The following is a 20619-nucleotide window of genomic DNA, read 5'->3' as shown; positions in this document are numbered from 1 at the left end:
CGTGTGTTTTCCAGCAGGCGACGGTGAATAGTGATAAGGAGTGAGATCCCAAGGTTGGCTTTTCCCTCCTTAACCCGGGGCACCGAGACCAAAGGTCCCTGCTGAAGTCAGCTGACTCGGAAGTGGGGAAAGAAACTGGGATATTCCTGGCTTTAGTTCCTTACTGGGCAGTGCATTTACCCACTGAGCCACAATATTTTTTTTTCCTGACACTTTATTCCTAATGGATTGTTACTAATGGATTAGTACTTCTCTCCCAAGTGACCAAATGTATTCCTTCAGCAAGTTCTGCAACAACCAAGTTCTGACGTCTTACCTTTTCTGTGACCAGTACTCGACTGTGAGGACTCAACACCGGGGTCAGAATGCCAGAGCTCAACCCCAGCTTCTCAGGTAGACTGCAGTTCAGAGTCACAACAATCAGACTCAGCTTGTCTTTAAACTCTGCTTCATCCTGTGAGAGACAATGACGGGAAGTTTATTCGATCTGGCCCAGGAGTTACGGCAGTACAGACTGACACCCCCTTAGCGGCCCCAGTCCACTGCAGACAATGGAATTACTGGCGACTCAGTGAGATTCAAGAGGGAAGGAGGTGAACTGATGGACTAAAGCTAGTATTTTGAGGGAGCTAGGGCATTGCAGCATCAATACACAGCAGCACGAGGGCTGTGGCACAGAATCAATCTCCCGATGTGCAATGTTCCTAATATCTGAGCTACACCACACAGTGTGTGTGTGTTGGGGGGGGGGTGGGGGGAGAAGATCTGTATGGCATAATATCTCATCATATGTATATGTGGGAAAAAAAACTTTAATACGCAGTTCCACTAAGTTCCTGATAGTGGCGATGTTGTCCAAGTTATGCCACTGCTCTCAGTGACCCCACCTGTTTTGGTTCTGCAGTCCCAATACAAATCATGGCAGTTCTGGATTGTATTTTGACCCCATTTATCTTTCCCGTCTTCACTCTTACAATAATTGTTCAAAATGTAAAAGTTGTGAAGTTTATGGACACCACAATTTTGGAATTTTGATTAAAATCAGCCAACTTTTTTGATAATGTAAATAAGGAGAAACTGTTTCCAGTGACAGAGGGGTCGTTAACCAGCGGACACAGATTTAAGGTGATCGACAAAAGGGCCAGAGGTGAGATGAGGAAACATTTTTTGACACAGCGAGTTGTAATGATCTGGAATGCACTGCCTGAAAGGGTGGTGGATGCAGATTAAACAGTAACTTTCAAAAGGGAATTGGATAAATACTTGAAGGGGAAAAGTTTACAGGGCAATGGGGAAAAAGCAAGGGAATGGGACTAATTGGATAGCTCTGTCAAAGAGCTGGTGCGGGCATGATGGGCCGAATGACCTCCTGCTATGCTGTACCTACTATGATACTATGAACTGACCTTGATTTCTAGGTTTAGAAAGAAACATAGAATCATACAACACTGATTGAGGCCATTCGGCCCATCGTGGCTTTGAAATTAGTCCCGCTCCCCTGCTTTTTCCCCATAGCCCTGAATATTTCTCCTTTTCAAGCATATAACCAATTCCATTTTGAAAGTTACAATTCATTCTGCTTCCACCACCTCTTCAGGCAGTGCATTCCAGATCATAACAACTTGCTGCGTAAAAAAACGTCTCCTCATTTCCCCCCTGGATGTTTTGCCAATTATCTTAAATTTGTGCCTTCTGCCAGTGGAAACAATTTCTCCCTATCTACTCTATCAAAACCCCATATAATTTTGAACTATTTCATTTTAAAAATAAATAAAATTTGTATTGCAAACCTAAAGTGCAAAGCACTATGTCCATCTTATTGAATTGATTCTCCTCTCTAACAATCCAGCAAGTTTATTTGCAGCGTCTTTAACTAGCAGGGAGGCAGAGATTATCCCTGTTGGTGCAGCCGATCCTCTCTGGGATCTGTGTTTAAATGGGGCCCTACATTAAATATGTTTGAGCAGGCTCAATCCAGTTACTAGCAGGGCGAGGGCCACAGCACAGAACTAACTACCCACAGTTTAACACAAATTGGCAGTCTCGCTCAGAGTGGCCATAGGATTAAATGGCAGACATAGGAATTAGAAACCTCCACCCTGGTCCACTAGGGGGGGGTCCTCTCCTACCATACGTAGGAGAGGATAAAGCACCTTGTTGGAGTAGGAAGAGAGGGAGCTTTATTCTGTATGTGTCTCACACTATACTTGGTCTGCGAACGCATTATGCCGACACTGGGTATCAATGCTGGAAAAGTCATTCTATTCCCTGGCACCATCACCATCATGAACTCAGAAAAATTTACCGGAGTATTTTCTTTAAAGTTAAGTGGAAGTAGATACCCTGAGATAGGCAGTGAAATTACGGCAGCTCATTTCCCCGTTTCTCATTAGCTGAAGCTGGAACCTTTCCTGGGCTTGGTGCGAATGAAGAAAAAGGGTTCGTCGCTGGGACCACTGCTTATGTTTGTCCAGCTCGACTTGAGCATTCAGAGCTTGAAACAAAGAAGGAAATTATGAAGAGTTAATTTGCTATAGAAAGAAGAGGAGTTAATAGCCACACATTAATAGAAAGAGTGTACACTGGAGCCAATAATTATACATCAATGGACCGACAGGGTACACTGGAGCCAATAACTAAACACTCACGGAGCAACAGTGTACACTGGAGCTAATAACTATACACTAATAACGAGACAGTGTACACTGGAGCTAATAACTATACACTAACAGCGAGACAGTGTACACTGGAGCCAATAACTATACACTAACAACGAGACAGTGTACACTGGAGCTAATAACTATACACTAACAACGAGACAGTGTACACTGGAGCTAATAACTATACATTAACAGCGAGACAGTGTACACTGGAGCCAATAACTATACACTAACGATGAGACAGTGTACACTGGAGCTAATAACTATACACTAACAACGAGACAGTGTACACTGGAGCTAATAACTATACACTAACAGCGAGACAGTGTACACTGGAGCTAATAACTATACACTAACAGCGAGACAGTGTACACTGGAGCTAATAACTATACACTAACAACGAGACAGTGTACACTGGAGCTAATAACTATACACTAACGACAAGACAGTGTACACTGGAGCTAATAACTATACATTAACAGCGAGACAGTGTACACTGGAGCCAATAACTATACACTAACGATGAGACAGTGTACACTGGAGCTAATAACTATACACTAACAGCGAGACAGTGCACACTGGAGCTAATAACTATACACTAACGATGAGACAGTGCACACTGGAGCCAATAACTAAACACCAATGGAGCGAAAGTGTACACTGGAGCCAATAACTATACACTAATGGAGCGACTGGATCTGATCGCTATACATTAATAGACTAAGTGTACACAGAAGCCAATAGCTATATACCAACAGATCGACAGTGTACACTGGAGCCGATAACTATATATTATTATAGAATAAGTGTATGTTGGAACTGATGGCTATACATAAACAGACTGACAGTTTGCACCGGAGTTAATCGCTATATAGTTTCCTCTTACCATTCTTGTGCTACAGAGCATCAACTTCAATTCATTTACTGCTACTTTCTATATGAGAGTCTAGAATTCCATTAAATCCATAGGTCAGCAATTAGCGCTAACTCTGAGTTTGAATTTCTTCAAACAGGCGATGCTCCAGGCGATAATAAGAGGGTTGCACAGACAAACAAAAGTGGTGGGGGGTTTTCTGCAACGGTAGAGAATGTTCAGGCACAGGAAGGATGAGATTTTTTTCTTCTTTTTCCATTTTTCTCTCCTCTCTTTATCCCACTAACTCTTGGCTGGGTACCGTTAAGGGGAGAAGAGAGGAAGGGAGAAAACAGGCAAGGAGAAGAAAAAATAGAAACAGATGAAGGTAGTTATTTTTTCCATTCCGTAAGGGCAAAGTGTAGAGAGACTGCTGGAATCCAACTCTTTCCTATTTGTACTTACTAAAATGCTGTGGAATACCATGTCCTTTCACAGTCACACAGACCTGCACTTCAAAACTGTAAGACAATATAGAATATATAAAAACCAAAGACATATTAATAACATGAACCAGAGATAGTTATATTTACAATAAATACATTATACTCTGCTTATATCTTTGAATCATAGAATGTGACAATACTGTAAAGAGCTGCTGGCCCATCCAGTTCTCCATGAGCTACCACAGTCTAATCCCATTCTCCCACTCACTCCACATATACTTTTAATCTTCCTCTCATTGAAGCAACTTATTTCCTTTTTAAAAGAATTAACTGACTCTGATTCAACAATAGCCCTGTGGTAGAGATTTCCACAATCGAACTACCCCCTGCGTAAAGAATTTTTTAAAATCTCCTCTTTCATTATTTTTGCGATTGTCTTAAATTTGTGCCCTCTCACCCCACCAACCAATGGAAACAATCGACCACTAGTTACCATATCGTTATCATTCATTATGTAGAAGATCTTTATCAAGTTATATCTTAGTTCCATTGAAAAAAGCCCTAACTTCACAAGTCTCTCTTCATAACTGCAACCTCTCATCCCTGGTAGCATCCCAGTGAATTTTGGTTGCACATTTTTCCATTGCTTTTATATCCTTCCTATAACCACACTTCAACAGCAGTCCAATTAAGGGTTTGTGCAAGGTTTACATTACTTCCTTGCTTCTGTATTCTATGGCTTTATATCAAATTTGGTTTGCCTTTTCAATGGCCCTACCTACTGCCGTTGCTACCTTTAAGGACCTATGTATCTGCACACCAAGGTCCCTTTGCTCCATTTGAAATCTTACCATTTAAGGTGTACTTCTTTTCCCTATTCTTACTTCCAAAATATATTATTTCACATGTTGCTCTGTATTGAACTGCATTTGTCACCTATCTACCCACCCTGCTAGCCTATCCATGTCATCCTGCAGTCTTTCACAATTCATAGCTTATGATCTATTTATCTCTCTGTAGTAATGGCAACTGATGGGCCTGAGAAACCCAATTGGTCTAAATAGCTCAATGCTGGCATTAAATAATGTCTCATCATAACACTTTTGTAGCACTGTGTCCAATATTTTATATACAACAGCCATTTCTGCTCCAGCCCTGAGATGAATGACTGGTTAATCTGGTGATATTAGTTGAATCAGGAACATTGGCCAGGGCATTGAGATTGTTCAACTCCTCCAAAAGTGCAATGGGATCTTTAATCTCCATCTGAACCTCTAGAGTGGGCAGATGGTATCTCAATTTAATGTCTTAAACCAAACGAAGAGGAAACATTCAGGCCTGTCCATCAGAAGCCCTGATCTGCTCTTCTATGTAAAGATTATTGAGGCATTTCATTATTTTCAGCTAGTTCCTAAAGTGCGCTCTGCCTGCTGAGTGCCCATAGAGGAATATCCACCTTACTCTATTACCTGGTCTGGGAGCTGCTTTATAACTATCACTGAGCACAAAGTAGAAGGTTGCTCCATTCTCAGTACTTTCACTTATCACACACAAATTCACTGGAAATTTCTTACCATGTCACAGAGGTATGAAGCTGTGGCAAGTTACACGTCTTTTGTTCTGGGTTCAGAATGTTTGGCATAAGCAGGAGTTGGGCATCTGCTGTTATGACAGGCCTTGCTCTGTTTAGAGAGAAGAGAGAACTCGTCAGCTGCTTATGTGGTCAGTATAGTGGTATTGTATCTCGACACATATCCGTGGCTGTGAGGCCAGGTCCCAGGTGTGAGAGACATTTCAGTTCTTCAGGCCTCAGACACTGCTGCCAGGGGGTTACAGCATTCCATAGGGAGCAAGCATTCACAGGTTGTCCAGCACACTTCCTATCTGCAAATGTGAGGTCTTGACCTTCATGCTCCTGTGGTTGAATGATGTGCTGACATTTACCGCCTAGACTCATACATGAACAACGGTCACTTGGGGGCGAGGTACCAAACAGGAACTGTCACTCAAAGGACAGTAGCCAGCAAGAGTCAGCAAAGGAGGAGGGAAGATTGGAAAAATACAGGACTTCCAGCGTTTAAAAAAAATACATTGTGTAACGTATCGATAAGAGGCAAAAAAAATCAAAACTCTTCAAAATAGAAGGGTAGAAATTACAATCAGTGTTGTTTCCATATAAACACTTCATGTGCTCTTAATGTGGCCTTAACCCGTTTATTTTAAACAAGTGAATGCTCCTGTTAAAACAGTACAGAGTACAACCTGGTCCAGGCCCATTAAGCATTCGTCAAAGAGCAATGCCGATCGCAATATCTGTCCTACTAGTCGATCTCCTGTGGCCCTGCACATGGTGAGTCAAGGGCAAGACCGGGAATTTCCTCGCAGCTGATCCCGCTCCACCACTGTAACTTTGCCGGAAGTGTGGCGGAACGAGAGCAGCTTCGAGAAAATTCCCGGCCCAAGTGCAAGTCTTCAGGTGAAGCAGGACTAGAGGGAGGGGGATAAATGGACCAGGGTGGGCAAACATAATTCAGTCACCATTTTAAAGTTATACACGCTGTCCTTATTTTTAGCTAATATATATTTTGTTTTCATATTATTATTTATAGTTAAATGGCCAAGGATATGGCAATTTGGGAAGCAGAGAAGTAGAGGTGTTTGGAGCAAAGGAATTTCACTGCAATAGAGGCTGAGGAACTGGGAGATGTAAAACTGAAGCACTACAGCGCCACCATTGGTAGGAGGGTGTAATTAGAGCGTGACAAGTTTACATAGGCAGATCCATTATAAACATGGACATAGGAATTTATAATGGAAGTGTGGCCTGATGTCCGACTTTTAATATATTACAGATAAGACATAGATGTTCTTTCTGATGCCACCACTTCAGGAAGATGCAATACAATCACTGGCCTCTGCTGTGTCCCCTCCCCTGTCCTCTGAGTTCTGGGTTTGAAATTGGCTGGGAGCCAGAAAGAAATAGAGGTCAGGCAGCATGAGTATAAAAAACCGTAGCTTCCTGAAGTTGACGTGGGCTGTGAAAATATTAGCAGCTTCGTGAGATAGATAGCTTTTTGGCAACCAAAGATATTAAGGGATATGGGCCAAAGGCAGATATATGGAGTTAGATCACAGATCAGCCATGATCTTATCAAATGGCGGAGCAGGAACGAGGGGCTGAATGGCCTACTCCTGTTCCTATGTATCGGAGAGTGCAGGAAGGACATATTTTGACAGGTCACCTTTTTCAGCACCCACCTATACACTCAAACAAACTTTGGAACAAATGTGAGGATTTCCTCATGTAAAGAATCCAATATTTCAGTAGATTTTGATTAAGCTGCCTGGTGATAGACACTGTCTTGGCTCATGTATTGAGAACAGGCACTTGAGCAAGGTATCAGAAGACTGCCAGCACCCTGGAACCATATCCTGGGGTGAGGTAGCACTTCCAGGACAGGAGAATCATAAAATCACAGTAGATTATATCACATAAGGAGGCCATTGGGTCCATTGAGCCTGTGTCAGCTCTTTGCTAGAACGATCCAAAACTAATCCCACTGCCTTATTCTAGTCCCATAGCCTTGTACCTTCCCCTGCTTCAAATATATATTCAATATTCCCTTAAAAGGTACACTGATCTCTGCCACAACCACTCCCAATGGCAAAGCATTCTATCCTCTAACAGTTCTCTATATGAAGAACTTTCTCCTAACTTCTCCCTCACTCACTTAGTAACATTTTAAAATTGATAACCCATTGTCACTGACTCCCCTACCAGAGGAAAAGTCTTTCCCTATTTACTCTATCAAAACCATTCATAATTTTTAAAAAAACATCTATTAAATTTCCTCCTAGCCTTCTCTGCTCCAGTGTCCCAGTAGTCCCCGTATGTCAAGTCTCTCCTCCTAATCATAGTTTCCCACCTCTGGCATCATCAGGCTGAAAAGGTAATAAAGATGAGAGAGGGGTGGAAATGGTGCACAAGTCTGTGGTTCTGCTTCATCCCTTACCTCAAACATAGTTTGCTAAGCTCTCTTGTTCAATGCCCCTTTAATGACAATCTAAACTATGTGGCTAACATGTTCTTTATTCCTCTCTACTACATGATTTATGATGTGTTTGTATATGTGATGCCTCTCACTTGCCTCCATTTATAGTGTAGTGGAATAAAATTCTCTTCAGGTACCATTCTATAAAGTAGATGAGACAGGGCCAAGTAATGGAGGTGCAAACATACAACAGCGCAGATAAATACAGGCACAAATGACTTGGTGAGGAGGCAGGTGGTCAAATTAAACTATGGGCCTGTTGTGTGGGGGTCCTCACCTGTATAATAGAACTGTATCAGCCTCATGGGCACCAACAATCAAATCTGCAAAAGGAGGAAGAGCACACATTAAGACAATATGTACGGAGCAGCTGATAACTTCTTCATATCCCAGATAGCGACACTGTTTTCGGGCAGTAAACTTTCGATGTCCCACAGTAGAAATGTTCCAATGAGTTCTCTGATGTCACGGGAACTTCCTCACAGCACTGGACAGAGTCTCGGCCTGATCAATCCAGTCCACTTCATCCACAATTTTCTACCCCAATCCCCCCATCACCCCCCCACCTCCCCCCCCCCCCCCGCAAATTGCTGACAATTACTTGCATACAATTCCACTGGCAGTGTGCTGGGGTACAGTTCCACTGGTGCTGGCAGTGTGCTGGGGTACAGTTCCACTGGTGCTGGCAGTGTGCTGGGGTACAGTTCCACTGACGCTGGCAGTGTGCTGGGGTACAGCTCCAGTGACACTGGCAGTGTGCTGGGGTACAGTTCCACTGACACTGGCAGTGTGCTGGGGTACAGTTCCACTGACACTGGCAGTGTGCTGGGGTACAGTTCCACTGGTGCTGGCAGTGTGCTGGGGTACAGTTCCACTGACACTGGCAGTGTGCTGAGGTACAGTTCCACTGGTGCTGGCAGTGTGCTGGGGTACAGTTCCACTGACGCTGGCAGTGTGCTGGGGTACAGTTCCACTGACGCTGGCAGTGTGCTGGGGTACAGTTCCACTGGTGCTGGCAGTGTGCTGGGGTACAGTTCCACTGACACTGGCAGTGTGCTGGGGTACAGTTCCACTGACGCTGGCAGTGTGCTGGGGTACAGTTCCACTGGTGCTGGCAGTGTGCTGGGGTACAGTTCCACTGACACTGGCAGTGTGCTGGGGTACAGTTCCACTGACACTGGCAGTGTGCTGGGGTACAGTTCCACTGGTGCTGCAGTGTGCTGGGGTACAGTTCCACTGGTGCTGCAGTGTGCTGGGGTACAGTTCCACTGGTGCTGCAGTGTGCTGGGGTACAGTTCCACTGGTGCTGCAGTGTGCTGGGGTACAGCTCCAGTGACACTGGCAGTGTGCTGGGGTACAGTTCCACTGACACTGGCAGTGTGCTGGGGTACAGTTCCACTGACACTGGCAGTGTGCTGGGGTACAGTTCCACTGACACTGGCAGTGTGCTGGGGTACAGTTCCACTGGTGCTGCAGTGTGCTGGGGTACAATCTAAGTTAACATCAGTCAGTGATCCACTATATTAATACAATGGTCGTTGTTCAGGCATGAATCTCGACCGTGAGTGTCAGCTGGCTATTTAGCCAAGGAAGGAGTCATTCCCGAGCCCCATCCTTTATTTACCTGATGTCCACATCAGCCATGGGACCTTATAGTCTATGTGCATCAGTACTAGACCAGTTTTTCATGGCAGATCCCTCTCAATACAATTAAAAGAAGCTTGCGTCTCAGGGAATGACAAAGGCTGAGTGAAAAATTTGCTTATTCAGCTTATCCCAATGCAGACAGTTTTTAAAATTTGCTCTCAGCATGTGAATGATACTTGTGAGGCCATATTTATTCCCACCCCTGGCGCGGCTTACGAAACCAATTCAGGGGGCTTTAAGAGGCAATCATTTAGTGTGGGGCTGGAGTCATGTTTAGATCAGACTGGATGCGGGTGGATAGTTCCCTTCCCTGATGGGCATCAGTGAACCAGTTGGGTTTTTACAAAAAACGTGGCCGTTTTCAGTCATTTTTCTGGTGCCAGCCAACAAATTATCAGATTTATTGAATTCTACCATATAACTTGGCATGAACTCACAACCTCTGGGTTACTGACCCAGTACTGTGACCATTACATGACTGTACCCTCTATTTGAGACAGTCAGTCACCCACGGCAACTTAAAGCCTAAATTAACTATAAAAGAAATTCAATTTTTGAAACTTGTTATCCCAGTAATGTTTCGCTTTATGTTATTTTCCAGTCAGTCGACTACACAGCCGACAGGCTGCACGTGAGACGCACATTGTTACCTAGTGGTGAACGCTGATTTTAATGCCTTTGCCAAAATAGCATACACGAGAATGGCCCACCAACCCATTAAGTGATCATCTGCTTATGTTATCAAGAGGTTTATATATTTTTGAAACAAATACATTGTGCTGTCCACTAGAGGATGCTGTCAGCTCATGCTGCATTGCAGTGTCCCAGTGAACACATCCCCTCCTGTGGATTCCTTCCCATCCCACACTGTTGGTTTGATCGGGTTTCACCCGAATACTTACATGGTACCACAATCCTCAAAAGTGTAACACCTTTGTCTGTCTGATTTAAAATAAAATACACTGTTCACAGCGGCAGGTTTAACCCACACCGGTCATATCATTTCTGTGCAATTTACTGCAGATATTTCTTTATAAACCTCATTCTCTCAGGCTACTTCTAATCTGAAAATGTTTAACAGAGCTGAAAATTTATAGAACACACCCCTGAGTATTTGTCTATAGTTTGTTTCTCCAACTAAATATAGATTAACCTTGTTGCATGACCTTTAAAACAAGGCGACTAAGAGCAGCAGTCAGAATGGAGGACAACTAATCCATATTGTAACTCCCCCACTCCCTCCCCCAATGCATAATGATTTTTATCTGCACGGTGCATAATGATAACACTCAGTATTAGGCAGCACCAGTGATTTTTAAAAGTCTCTTGTCAGGTAGTTCTGGTTAATCATTATTGGAGTATTTTGCTCTAGGATATTTTGTCTGACCTTTTCCCTCCAATTCTCTCTTTCGCTCCTATGGTTTTCCATCCAAATCTCACCAAAGAGAGCAGTTGCATTGCAAAGGCCATCATTGAGAAATAATCTTTTACAGGGCCTATGTGCAGGGCCACTGCTTTACAGTGCCTGAATAAGTCAAACTCTGTTTTTATCACGTGGGATTATGAGAGTTTAATTAGTGTCTGGGGATTATATTCACGATTGTTCATTTTACCTTGAAAACTAAACCCAACTGACCTTGCCTGTTATTTCTTCGCTATAAATAATGTCCTGACTTGCATGATGGATAAAATAATGATGACTTTCTGTTATTTTATATATCTATATTACAGGCACAATACCACATGCAAGAAATTAAATAAAAGCCTTGGAGATTTAAGACATCACCTGGGTAATTATTTGCATCTATGTCTGAGCCTCCTTTCAATGCAAAGCCAAATCCCGCTGACATCACATCACGTGTCCATACTCCCTTCAGTTCTTGGAAGGATTTTGGGTGGAGTCCCGTAGCATGTCCAAGGTAAATGAACACTCTTCCATTACCATCTTCACCAGCAAACGGTGCTCCAACTGCAATATCTGGAGAGACATAGATGGTTCATTAGCTTTTAACTCAGGTGTTGTCACAAATTATGCCAGAGGGTGGATTTTAAATAAATGAAAATACAAGAGGCTCCAATGGGAAAGGCATGCTGCTGCTTTAACCCAGTGGTACCCATTAAATGGATCAATGGTAGCCCACTTCCCTTCCTTAAGTACTGCTCAATGGGGCTAATTTTGACTTTGAGCGATAATGTTAAATGGACGATATCAGATCAGCTGCCTTCAATGGAAATGAAAATCAGGAGAGATGTATAACAGGCGTCTGATCCGATATCACCCGTTTCACACTATCGCCCAAGGGAAAAATTACTCCCAATGTGTCTCATTTACAGCCTAGTCACTTTTTGGTTCTTGACGGAATTGGGAATCACTCCTGTTCTCAGGATTGAGATTCAGATCTGTTCCAAGAACATAGAAACAGACGTGTTCCCAGAGTGGAAATTCAAACATGTTCCCAGAGCGGGATTCAGGCCTGTTCCCTGAGCTAGTATTCGGCTTGTTCCAAAAAAATCAGAATTTAAATCTGTTCCCAGAGCTGTGATTCAGATGTGAAAGTCAAGAGAAGGCCTACTGTATAAGAGTAGCAGAAATATATCTTGCAGTCGGCAATGGGTGATTCTCACATCCTTAAGTCCTCTTCGGGCCTCTGTGATCAGGCCTCTGCTAATCACATTGCTGCCCTTGAGGCCTTTGGTCCTCCATGTTACAAGGCAAAGTTGTGCAGTAGGCAGCACACAACCATGATCCTAAATCTTTGCAAGACACCTCCAAATCGATCCAAGCTGCTGAAGTATAGCTTCAACCAGCCAATGGTTTGCTCAGTTCTGACTCTGGCAGCTGCATGGACCTCATCACATTGATGCTCAACTCATGTTCTGGGAAACCATGCAGAGGATAGTCTTGATCTCCTAGGAGCCACCTTGTGACTTCCCTGTCAGGGTCAAAGAGCAGTGGCCTGGTGGATGGTCTTGAAACAAATGTACTGGGGCACCAGCCAGGTAAGTGAGTATTCACTTGCATGATGTGGTGCTGCTGGTCACAAACAAGCTGCGCACTGAAAGAGCGGAATCCTTTCCTGTTGACGTAGGCTGTGGCGTTGAACAAGGGAGCCTGCATGGCCGCAGGCCCTTCAAGGATCCTGCCACTCCGTAAAATTGCAGTACGTTGTCAGGTTGTCTACGGGAAATGACGTAAAATGGATTGTTCCATCAAACACCGGTGACTTGCTTTATGCATCTGCTCACAGCTGATTGACTAATGTTAGTGATGTCACCAGTGGCAGCCTGAAATGATCGAATAGCAAAAAAGCTTTGGGTTGATTGTGACGTTTACAGCCGCTGGCAGTGCAACGCTTATGATGGAGGTGAGCCATAGGCTAGGTTGCTGCATTTGGCAGAACTCAGTGACTGCTGCCTTTGTAAGATGAAGCCGCTGCAAGCACTTCTCCTGAAACAGACTCTATCTGTGTATCCCAGTGTGGCGACACTGGCAGGTAGGTGTTATGCACCTGCAGTTCTGCCTGGACCAACTCAGCACCCCTCAATTGTTGCTCCTCTCCTTTCAAAAAAAAACATAAAGATATCGGGGAATTCCCAATGGGAAACCCATTGTGTCCTGCCTGATATGGAGGAAGAGAGAGGAGAAGAAAAATGGTGGCCCCACAGCAAATTGCACAAAAGTAGATGTGAAAACAGTTGGCAGCGGCAAAAAGAAACAAAAAGAAATCATCGAAAATTGAGCCGTAAATATGATTTCTGCAAATCTTACCAATCTTGCCGCTGGCCTTTTTATATTATCTTCCACCTTTCCAGTGGCAGCCCTGGATGCCCCTTCAATAAACTGGCACTAATCAGGTGGAGACGATGGAAAAAGTGATATATGGCACCAAGATGTCACCACTGCCTCATTGCGTTCAGCCAATAAAGGGCGTGCATTTCCCTGGCCATCAGGAAAAGATGTCGAAAAATATGGTGGGTGCTAAAACTGGGTATAGTTTTGACCCAATGGAGTTCCTGCCCATTTTCCACTCCCAACCACCCAATTTATGCCACTATAGCAGCTGGCCAGGAGTAATAAAATCCAGGCTCTTCAAATGAGATAGGGCATCATACTTGGACTACTTTAATGGAGATATCGCAGCTAGGGCCAATCCTGTCCTCTCCCACTTACTCACCAATAACCTGCTCACCGATGCTCAGTTTGGATTCTCCCAGGACCACTCAGCTCCAGACCTCATTACAGCCTTCGTCCAATAGAGCTGAATTCCAGAGGTGAGGTGAGAATGACTGCACTTGACATCAAGGCAGCATTTGACCGAGTGGGGCACCAAGGAGCCCGAGTAAAACCGAAGTTAATGGAGATCGGGGGAAAAGCTCTCCAGTGGCTGGAGTCATACCTGGCACAAAGGAAGATGGCTGTGGTTGTTGAATAGGGATAGGCAATAAATGCCAGCCTTGCCAACGCCTCCCATATCCCGAGAATGAATAATTAAAAAAAATATATGTAGGCATGCACACTTTCCAGCAGGGATTACTGTACAGCAATCTGTAACCCCGCCCCCACCCCTATTCTCAACACTGAGAGACTGAGGCCAACTGTAGTGATGCTATTGTTGACCTGGCTGAGATCAGACAACTTAGTACAAACCAGATACTGAATCTAGGACCTGCATAATCTGAATGGCTCAATTATACCTGAGTTATGCATTGAACCAGTAAGGGACTTAAGGCTATAAATTATGGCTAATGTCGTCTTTAAAATAGCGGACAGAGGAAGTTTTCGAAATGCATTAGGAGTTCATATGCAATTAGTAATCGTAGCCATTTATATTTGTACTATGTGTATGAGTTTTACCATTGACCTTAGGAGGGTAAATTTTTCAAAGTCACACTCCCATCGAGCACTGGGAGTGCCAATTTTGTCAAATTTACCCAGCACTGTCGTATCCTTCATTATATCTTGTCTATTTCATTACCCTTGTATCCATCGGAATTGAGGTCCCCAAGGGTGGCTATGGCACTGCCAAATCTGCCAAACTTGTCCGTCCCTGTGAACGTCTGTGAAGGCTCTTTTAAAAATCCAGGTTGCTCTTGTAGATAAGCATAAACCCGTCCAACCTCACTCAGTTTGCCACCTGGTCCACGGCTCATGAAGAGAGGAGCTCCGACTACAATATCATCTCTTCTACACAACAGACAGAGGGACATATAAATAAGGACATCTTCTTTGTTAGCAATAATACAATAATAACAATAAATTAAACTGAATTATTAACAGGGTTTTTGTTAGTGCCGGGATTACATAGATAGTTACAAATGAATGTGGTTTAATCTGTAACCTGGTAGATTTCTCTGAGCAACACAGTGTTCTCTGGATTTTTTTCTCAATTTTATCCCTCCCTTCATAAAGGGACTGGCTCATATTGGGGTACAGTTCCATGGCATGTTGGGGTAAGGTTCCACGGCATGTTGGGGTACGGTTCCATGGCATGTTGGGGTACGGTTCCATGGCATGTTGGGGTACGGGTCAACGGCATGTTGGGGTACGGGTCAACGGCATGTTGAGGTACGGTTCCATGGCATGTTGGGGTACGATTCCACGGCATGTTGGGGTACGGTTCCACGGCATGTTGGGGTACAGTTCCACGGCATGTTGGGGTACGGTTCCACAGCATGTTGGGGTACGGTTCAACGGCATGTTTGGGTACGGTTCCATGGCATGTTGGGGTGTGGTTCCACGCCGCACATTGGGGTGCGGTTCCATGGCATGTTGGGGTGCAATTCCATGGCATGTTGGGGTGCAATTCCATGGCATGTTGGGGTGCAATTCCATGGCATGTTGGGGTGCAATTCCACGGCATGTTGGGGTACGGGTCAATGGTATTTTGGGGTACGGTTCCATGACATGTTGGGATACAGTTCCATGTCATGGTACAGATCCATGTCATATTGTAGTACGGTTCCATGACATGTTGGGGTACGGTTCAATGGCATGTTGGGGTACGGTTCCATGGAATGTTGGGGTACGGTTCCATGAAATGTTGGGGTACGGTTCCATGAAATGTTGGGGTACGGTTCCATGAAATGTTGGGGTACGGTTCCATGAAATGTTGGGGTACGGTTCCATGGAATGTTGGGGTACGGTTCCATGAAATGTTGGGGTACGGTTCCATGAAATGTTGGGGTACGGTTCCATGAAATGTTGGGGTACGGTTCCATGAAATGTTGGGGTACGGTTCCATGAAATGTTGGGGTATAGTTCCATGACATGTTGGGGTACGGTTCCATGACATGTTGGGGTACGGTTCCATGTCATGTTGGGGTACGGTTCAATGGCATGTTGGGGTACGGTTCCATGAAATGTTGGGGTACGGTTCCATGGAATGTTGGGGTTCGGTTCCATGGAATGTTGGGGTACGGTTCCATGAAATGTTGGGGTATAGTTCCATGTCATATTGGGGTACGGTTCCATGTCATGTTGGGGTACGGTTCAATGGCATGTTGGGGTACGGTTCCATGAAATGTTGGGGTACGGTTCCATGTCATGTTGGGGTACGGTTCCATGTCATGTTGGGGTACGGTTCAATGGCATGTTGGGGTACGGTTCCATGTCATGTTGGGGTACGGTTCAATGGCATGTTGGGGTACGGTTCCATGAAATGTTGGGGTACGGTTCCATGGAATGTTGGGGTTCGGTTCCATGGAATGTTGGGGTACGGTTCCATGAAATGTTGGGGTATAGTTCCATGTCATATTGGGGTACGGTTCCATGTCATGTTGGGGTACGGTTCAATGGCATGTTGGGGTACGGTTCCATGAAATGTTGGGGTACGGTTCCATGTCATGTTGGGGTACGGTTCCATGTCATGTTGGGGTACGGTTCAATGGCATGTTGGGGTACGGTTCCATGAAATGTTGGGGTACGGTTCCATGGAATGTTGGGGTACAGTTCCATGGAATGTTGGGGTACGGTTCCATGGAATGTTGGGGTACGGTTCCATGGAATGTTGGGGTACAGTTCCATGAAATGTTGGGGTACGATTTCAGAGTCAGAAGAGCGGAGGGTGTGAGCAGGGATGTAAGCCTGAAGGAGGTTACAAGGTAAGGTGGGAAAAGACCACAGAGGGACTTGTAGAGGAGGATAAGAATTTTTGAAGCCAATAAACTAAGAGACAGGGAGGCAATGGACACCAGTCAGGATCGGTACAATAGGGGCTAGGGACAATAGGAGAATGGGACTTAGTGCAGGTCAGAAGGCTGGTGGTGGAGTTTTGGATGAGTTGGTGTTTACATAGGGTGCAGCTCAGCAGAGTGGAAATGAAAATATTGAAAAAGTCAAGACTGGAGGCAGCATAGGCATGATAAGGCATAACAGTAGTGAGGATGGGGTGGGGAGGTAGGGTTGGCGATGGGCAACATTTGGGAAATGGAAGCAGGCAGTCTTGCTGATGGACTGGAGGTTGGAGTTTCACCTCAGGGTTGAACAAAGACCAAAACTCTGCACCATCAGATTCAACCTGAGCAAGCACCCAGCAATGGGGACGGAGTTTCTGGTGAGAACTGCTTTGCTTATTTGATGTTAATCTGCAGAATTGGTTTTGACTAATTTTGACTCCTCTATGAACTGGCTGCCAGACAGGCAGTCGGATAACACAGCAACAGGTAAACAGCCATCAGGAAAGGAGGAGATAAAAGGGCAGAAAGTTTAAAACATAAATGAGATAGCCACTGCCAGCAATTTAAATACCTCAGATCCCCACATTAGTTGGGAAATCCCAGTTGGCCTTGTAAGAGACGGACTGCCTGCCCCTTTCAAGACCAGTTGTGGCAGAGGGGCAGAGCTGAAAGTGGGGACTCCCTATGCTGGGAGTTCCTGCTTCCCTGGCCCATTAAGGACCTGTCTTAAGACTGAAGGCCAGTGCATTGAATCAGATGAAGCATACCAACCCCCAGAAGGGAAAATGTGGCCTGGACCCCTGAAAATGGGGAATTTAAAAAAACACTTAGATCGACCCCCTTATGCAAGAGGTTCAGGGAGGGGACTGCATAGGGTCTCCAGGCTGAGCTGGGCCTTCTCCACACCTATGGCAGCCAGACACCAGAGCTTCCGACAGCACTGGGTAGGCAGGCGCACGAGATGTACTCATAGTGGCACAGATGCCCATCAGTTTCCCACTGACCCTGCAAACTCCAGCATGGTCACCGCCAGAGGAAGCCAACGAGCAAGTTCCCGGAGATGGATTGGATCTGGAGCCTGGTTACTGCCATGATCACATTTGCCAGTCCAATACCCATACAAGTAACTTGAACGAGTAACAGGAGGTGAACCAAACACGGGGAACTCCAAACCTTCAGTGTAAAGTATCAAATAATTTGAAACTTACAATGGTAATAAATACCTCCTCCAAAAGACCATCATATAAAAGCATTACGAGGGCTTCATTGAAACTGGCCTGATATCAAATTCATCTACAGTACTGATCCCTTGAATCTGTCTGTCCAGCTTAGAGAAAATCCAGCAAACATTTTTCAAGTCACCCCATTCACGGGCAGGCTGGTTGTTTATAACAGCTCCATCTCTCTTTGGAGCAGAAGGAGTTATAACACAGAGTATAAAAACAGTTCATTGCATAGGGCAGAGTAATCCTTACCCATCATTGTTTATATCCAAGGCAGCCACTGCATAGCCAAAATACGCTGCTACCTGCAAGTGAAAACCCATAGATTGACTGACACAGTAGATTGATGTTATTGGTTGTCACAAGTATGTTTCAGTCTTTAGCACTGACATCTGCCACCTTGACGGGCGTGAAATTTGATTTCTATATTAAATGGAATAAAGATCCAATATTTACTGAATATTTATATTCTGACAGTACATTCACAGTCCGCCAGTTTAGTGTGAAGACAAAACCTCTCCACACCAACACTAAACTTGTGTGCTGTGAAGGTCTGAACTGGCTTCGAATGAAGTGAAAGAGATTCCCTCCTCGAGGAAGTCAACATCGCTTCATTCCTGTGTTGGACAAGACCCTGATTCAGGCTTCATTTACACTCTAACTCCAGTGTCTGTACGAAGCAAAATCACTTTGCACCAACCCTACACTTGCAGTGTAAATGTACCCTTAATTGTCACAATTTTTCTTGCGAAGAATTTAGGCTACTATGTACAGGCTGCCCCAGGGCATCACTTTCATTAATTAAAAAATGCCAGACTAAGTTACACAGAGACTGTAGCCTAGATCTTTTGATCGGCATTATTTTAACCCTTTTATTTTAAAGCCCTTACCACCTGTATTAAATAGCACTGATTGGAAAATCTAGGCTGGTATGTCTGCAGCGCCAGTGACATCACATACCCACAAATCTTAGGGCAAAGAGGTGCCACTCTTCCTCTGATGGCTCAGTTGGTCAATTTATTGCCCAGAATGGAAGTGAACCAGATTGTGCTGAGCCAGCTGATATAAGTCAGGGGCACAATAGGAGTGCACCAGTCAGCTTCAGAGCCCCTGAGCTCGGGAAATGAAAGATCAGCCATGGCTCTGACTCCTGACTGCCATCCAGCAACTCGTGTTGGAAAGTACAGTCGCTTGGACGTTGGGTAATTTCAGCATTGGCTTTAATGTCGCCTTCGACCAAATGGCCTGTAAACACTGGGGCTTAGAAATTTGGGCAAGTCAGGAACAATGCCTGTGCCTGAATGGTGATGCCCGAGACACCCACCCCCCTCCGATATTGGGCCTTGGACCTCATTTACATTGAGTGGGTGAGAGAGAACACTAACTGATGGTGGGAAAGAGAGAAGCATAAACTGGGGGACAGAGAGAGAAACTGGGGGAAGGAGAGAGAGAAACGCAAACTAGGGGAGGGAGAGGGAGAAAAACACAAAGTGGGGGAGGGAAAGGAAGAGGGATATAAGAATCATAAGAAATAGGAGCAGGAGTAAGCCATACGGCCCCTCGAGCCTGCTCCGCCATTCAATAAGATCATGGTTGATCTTCAACCTCAACTCCACTTTCCTGCTTGATCCCCATATCCCTTGATTCCCCTAGAGTTCAAAAATCTATCTATCTCAGTCTTGAATATACTCAATGACTGAGCATCCACAGCCCTCTGGGGTAGAGAATTCCAAAGATTCACACTCTGAGTGAAGAAACATAAACTGGGGAGGGAGACAGAGCAACTCAAATTGGGGTAGAGAGAGAGAGAGATGGAGAGAAATACAAACTGGGGGAGGGAGAGTTCATGATGGCCTGTGACATATGCTGTTGTATAATGTATTTTATTACAGGAGTCAGGCAGCTTTGGTGCTGCACCCTGAAGCAAATGCATTTTTTGCAGTGGGCAAATGTCATGTGATCAAATGTCATGTGATTGAGCATCATGAGTAGTGTCACATGATCAAATGCCATGTGATCAAATGCCACGCGATCAAATCTCCAGTAATATGTCAAGCCAGAGTTGGCAACCCTACAGTGATTAGACATGGGAACTCTGATCTTGCCCCTACCCAGCCCAGGAGCACTGACTGTCCCTAACTGCTGCTTTAGCTGAGATCAGCGAGCTCAATACAGACCTGCAATCAAACCTGGGGCTTTTGGGCCTCTGAGGCTATTACCATATTACTTTGTGTATTTATCCATTGGCCACCGGAGGGAGCTTAACAGTTATCCGAAACGGTGCTATTAGTTAAGTACAAAATAGCATTAAAATCAACTTTTGTTCTGCAGCATATTTTAGATGTTTATCGCTTAAATGTATGAGAGGAATATTACATCTGTGGACATTCAGTTATACATTTAACAAGGGTGTTAAAGTTCAATATCAGAGGAAACTTAGATATTTAACAGAACAGGAGGGACAAAACTGTATATAAATCAGACCTGCATGTAACAGGAACAAATACAACAATTGGGATGTGGTAATGATTTACACATCAAAACCCAGCAACAAATGTGCCT

At 44.6% G+C, this 20619-nt stretch overlaps 1 protein-coding gene across 1 annotated transcript in view; it reads right to left on the bottom strand.

The window, feature by feature from the left end:
• Positions 1 to 20619, bottom strand: part of LOC137299993 (integrin alpha-8-like) — a 90746-nt gene that overhangs the window by 31856 nt on the left and 38271 nt on the right. The window contains exons 11-18 of the mRNA XM_067969054.1: positions 18310 to 18362; positions 14635 to 14843; positions 11445 to 11636; positions 8289 to 8334; positions 5534 to 5641; positions 3979 to 4034; positions 2343 to 2494; positions 317 to 454 (exon numbers count right to left, since the gene is read on the bottom strand). Of these exons, the coding sequence (XP_067825155.1) occupies positions 317 to 454; positions 2343 to 2494; positions 3979 to 4034; positions 5534 to 5641; positions 8289 to 8334; positions 11445 to 11636; positions 14635 to 14843; positions 18310 to 18362 (954 nt within the window). The remainder of the gene's footprint in view (positions 1 to 316; positions 455 to 2342; positions 2495 to 3978; positions 4035 to 5533; positions 5642 to 8288; positions 8335 to 11444; positions 11637 to 14634; positions 14844 to 18309; positions 18363 to 20619) is intronic.

Source organism: Heptranchias perlo, chromosome 30 (assembly GCF_035084215.1).
Source record: "Heptranchias perlo isolate sHepPer1 chromosome 30, sHepPer1.hap1, whole genome shotgun sequence".
Taxonomy (NCBI): domain Eukaryota; kingdom Metazoa; phylum Chordata; class Chondrichthyes; order Hexanchiformes; family Hexanchidae; genus Heptranchias; species Heptranchias perlo.
The sequence above is the reverse complement of the archived record's forward strand: the minus strand, read 5'-3'. Positions and strand labels throughout refer to the sequence as shown.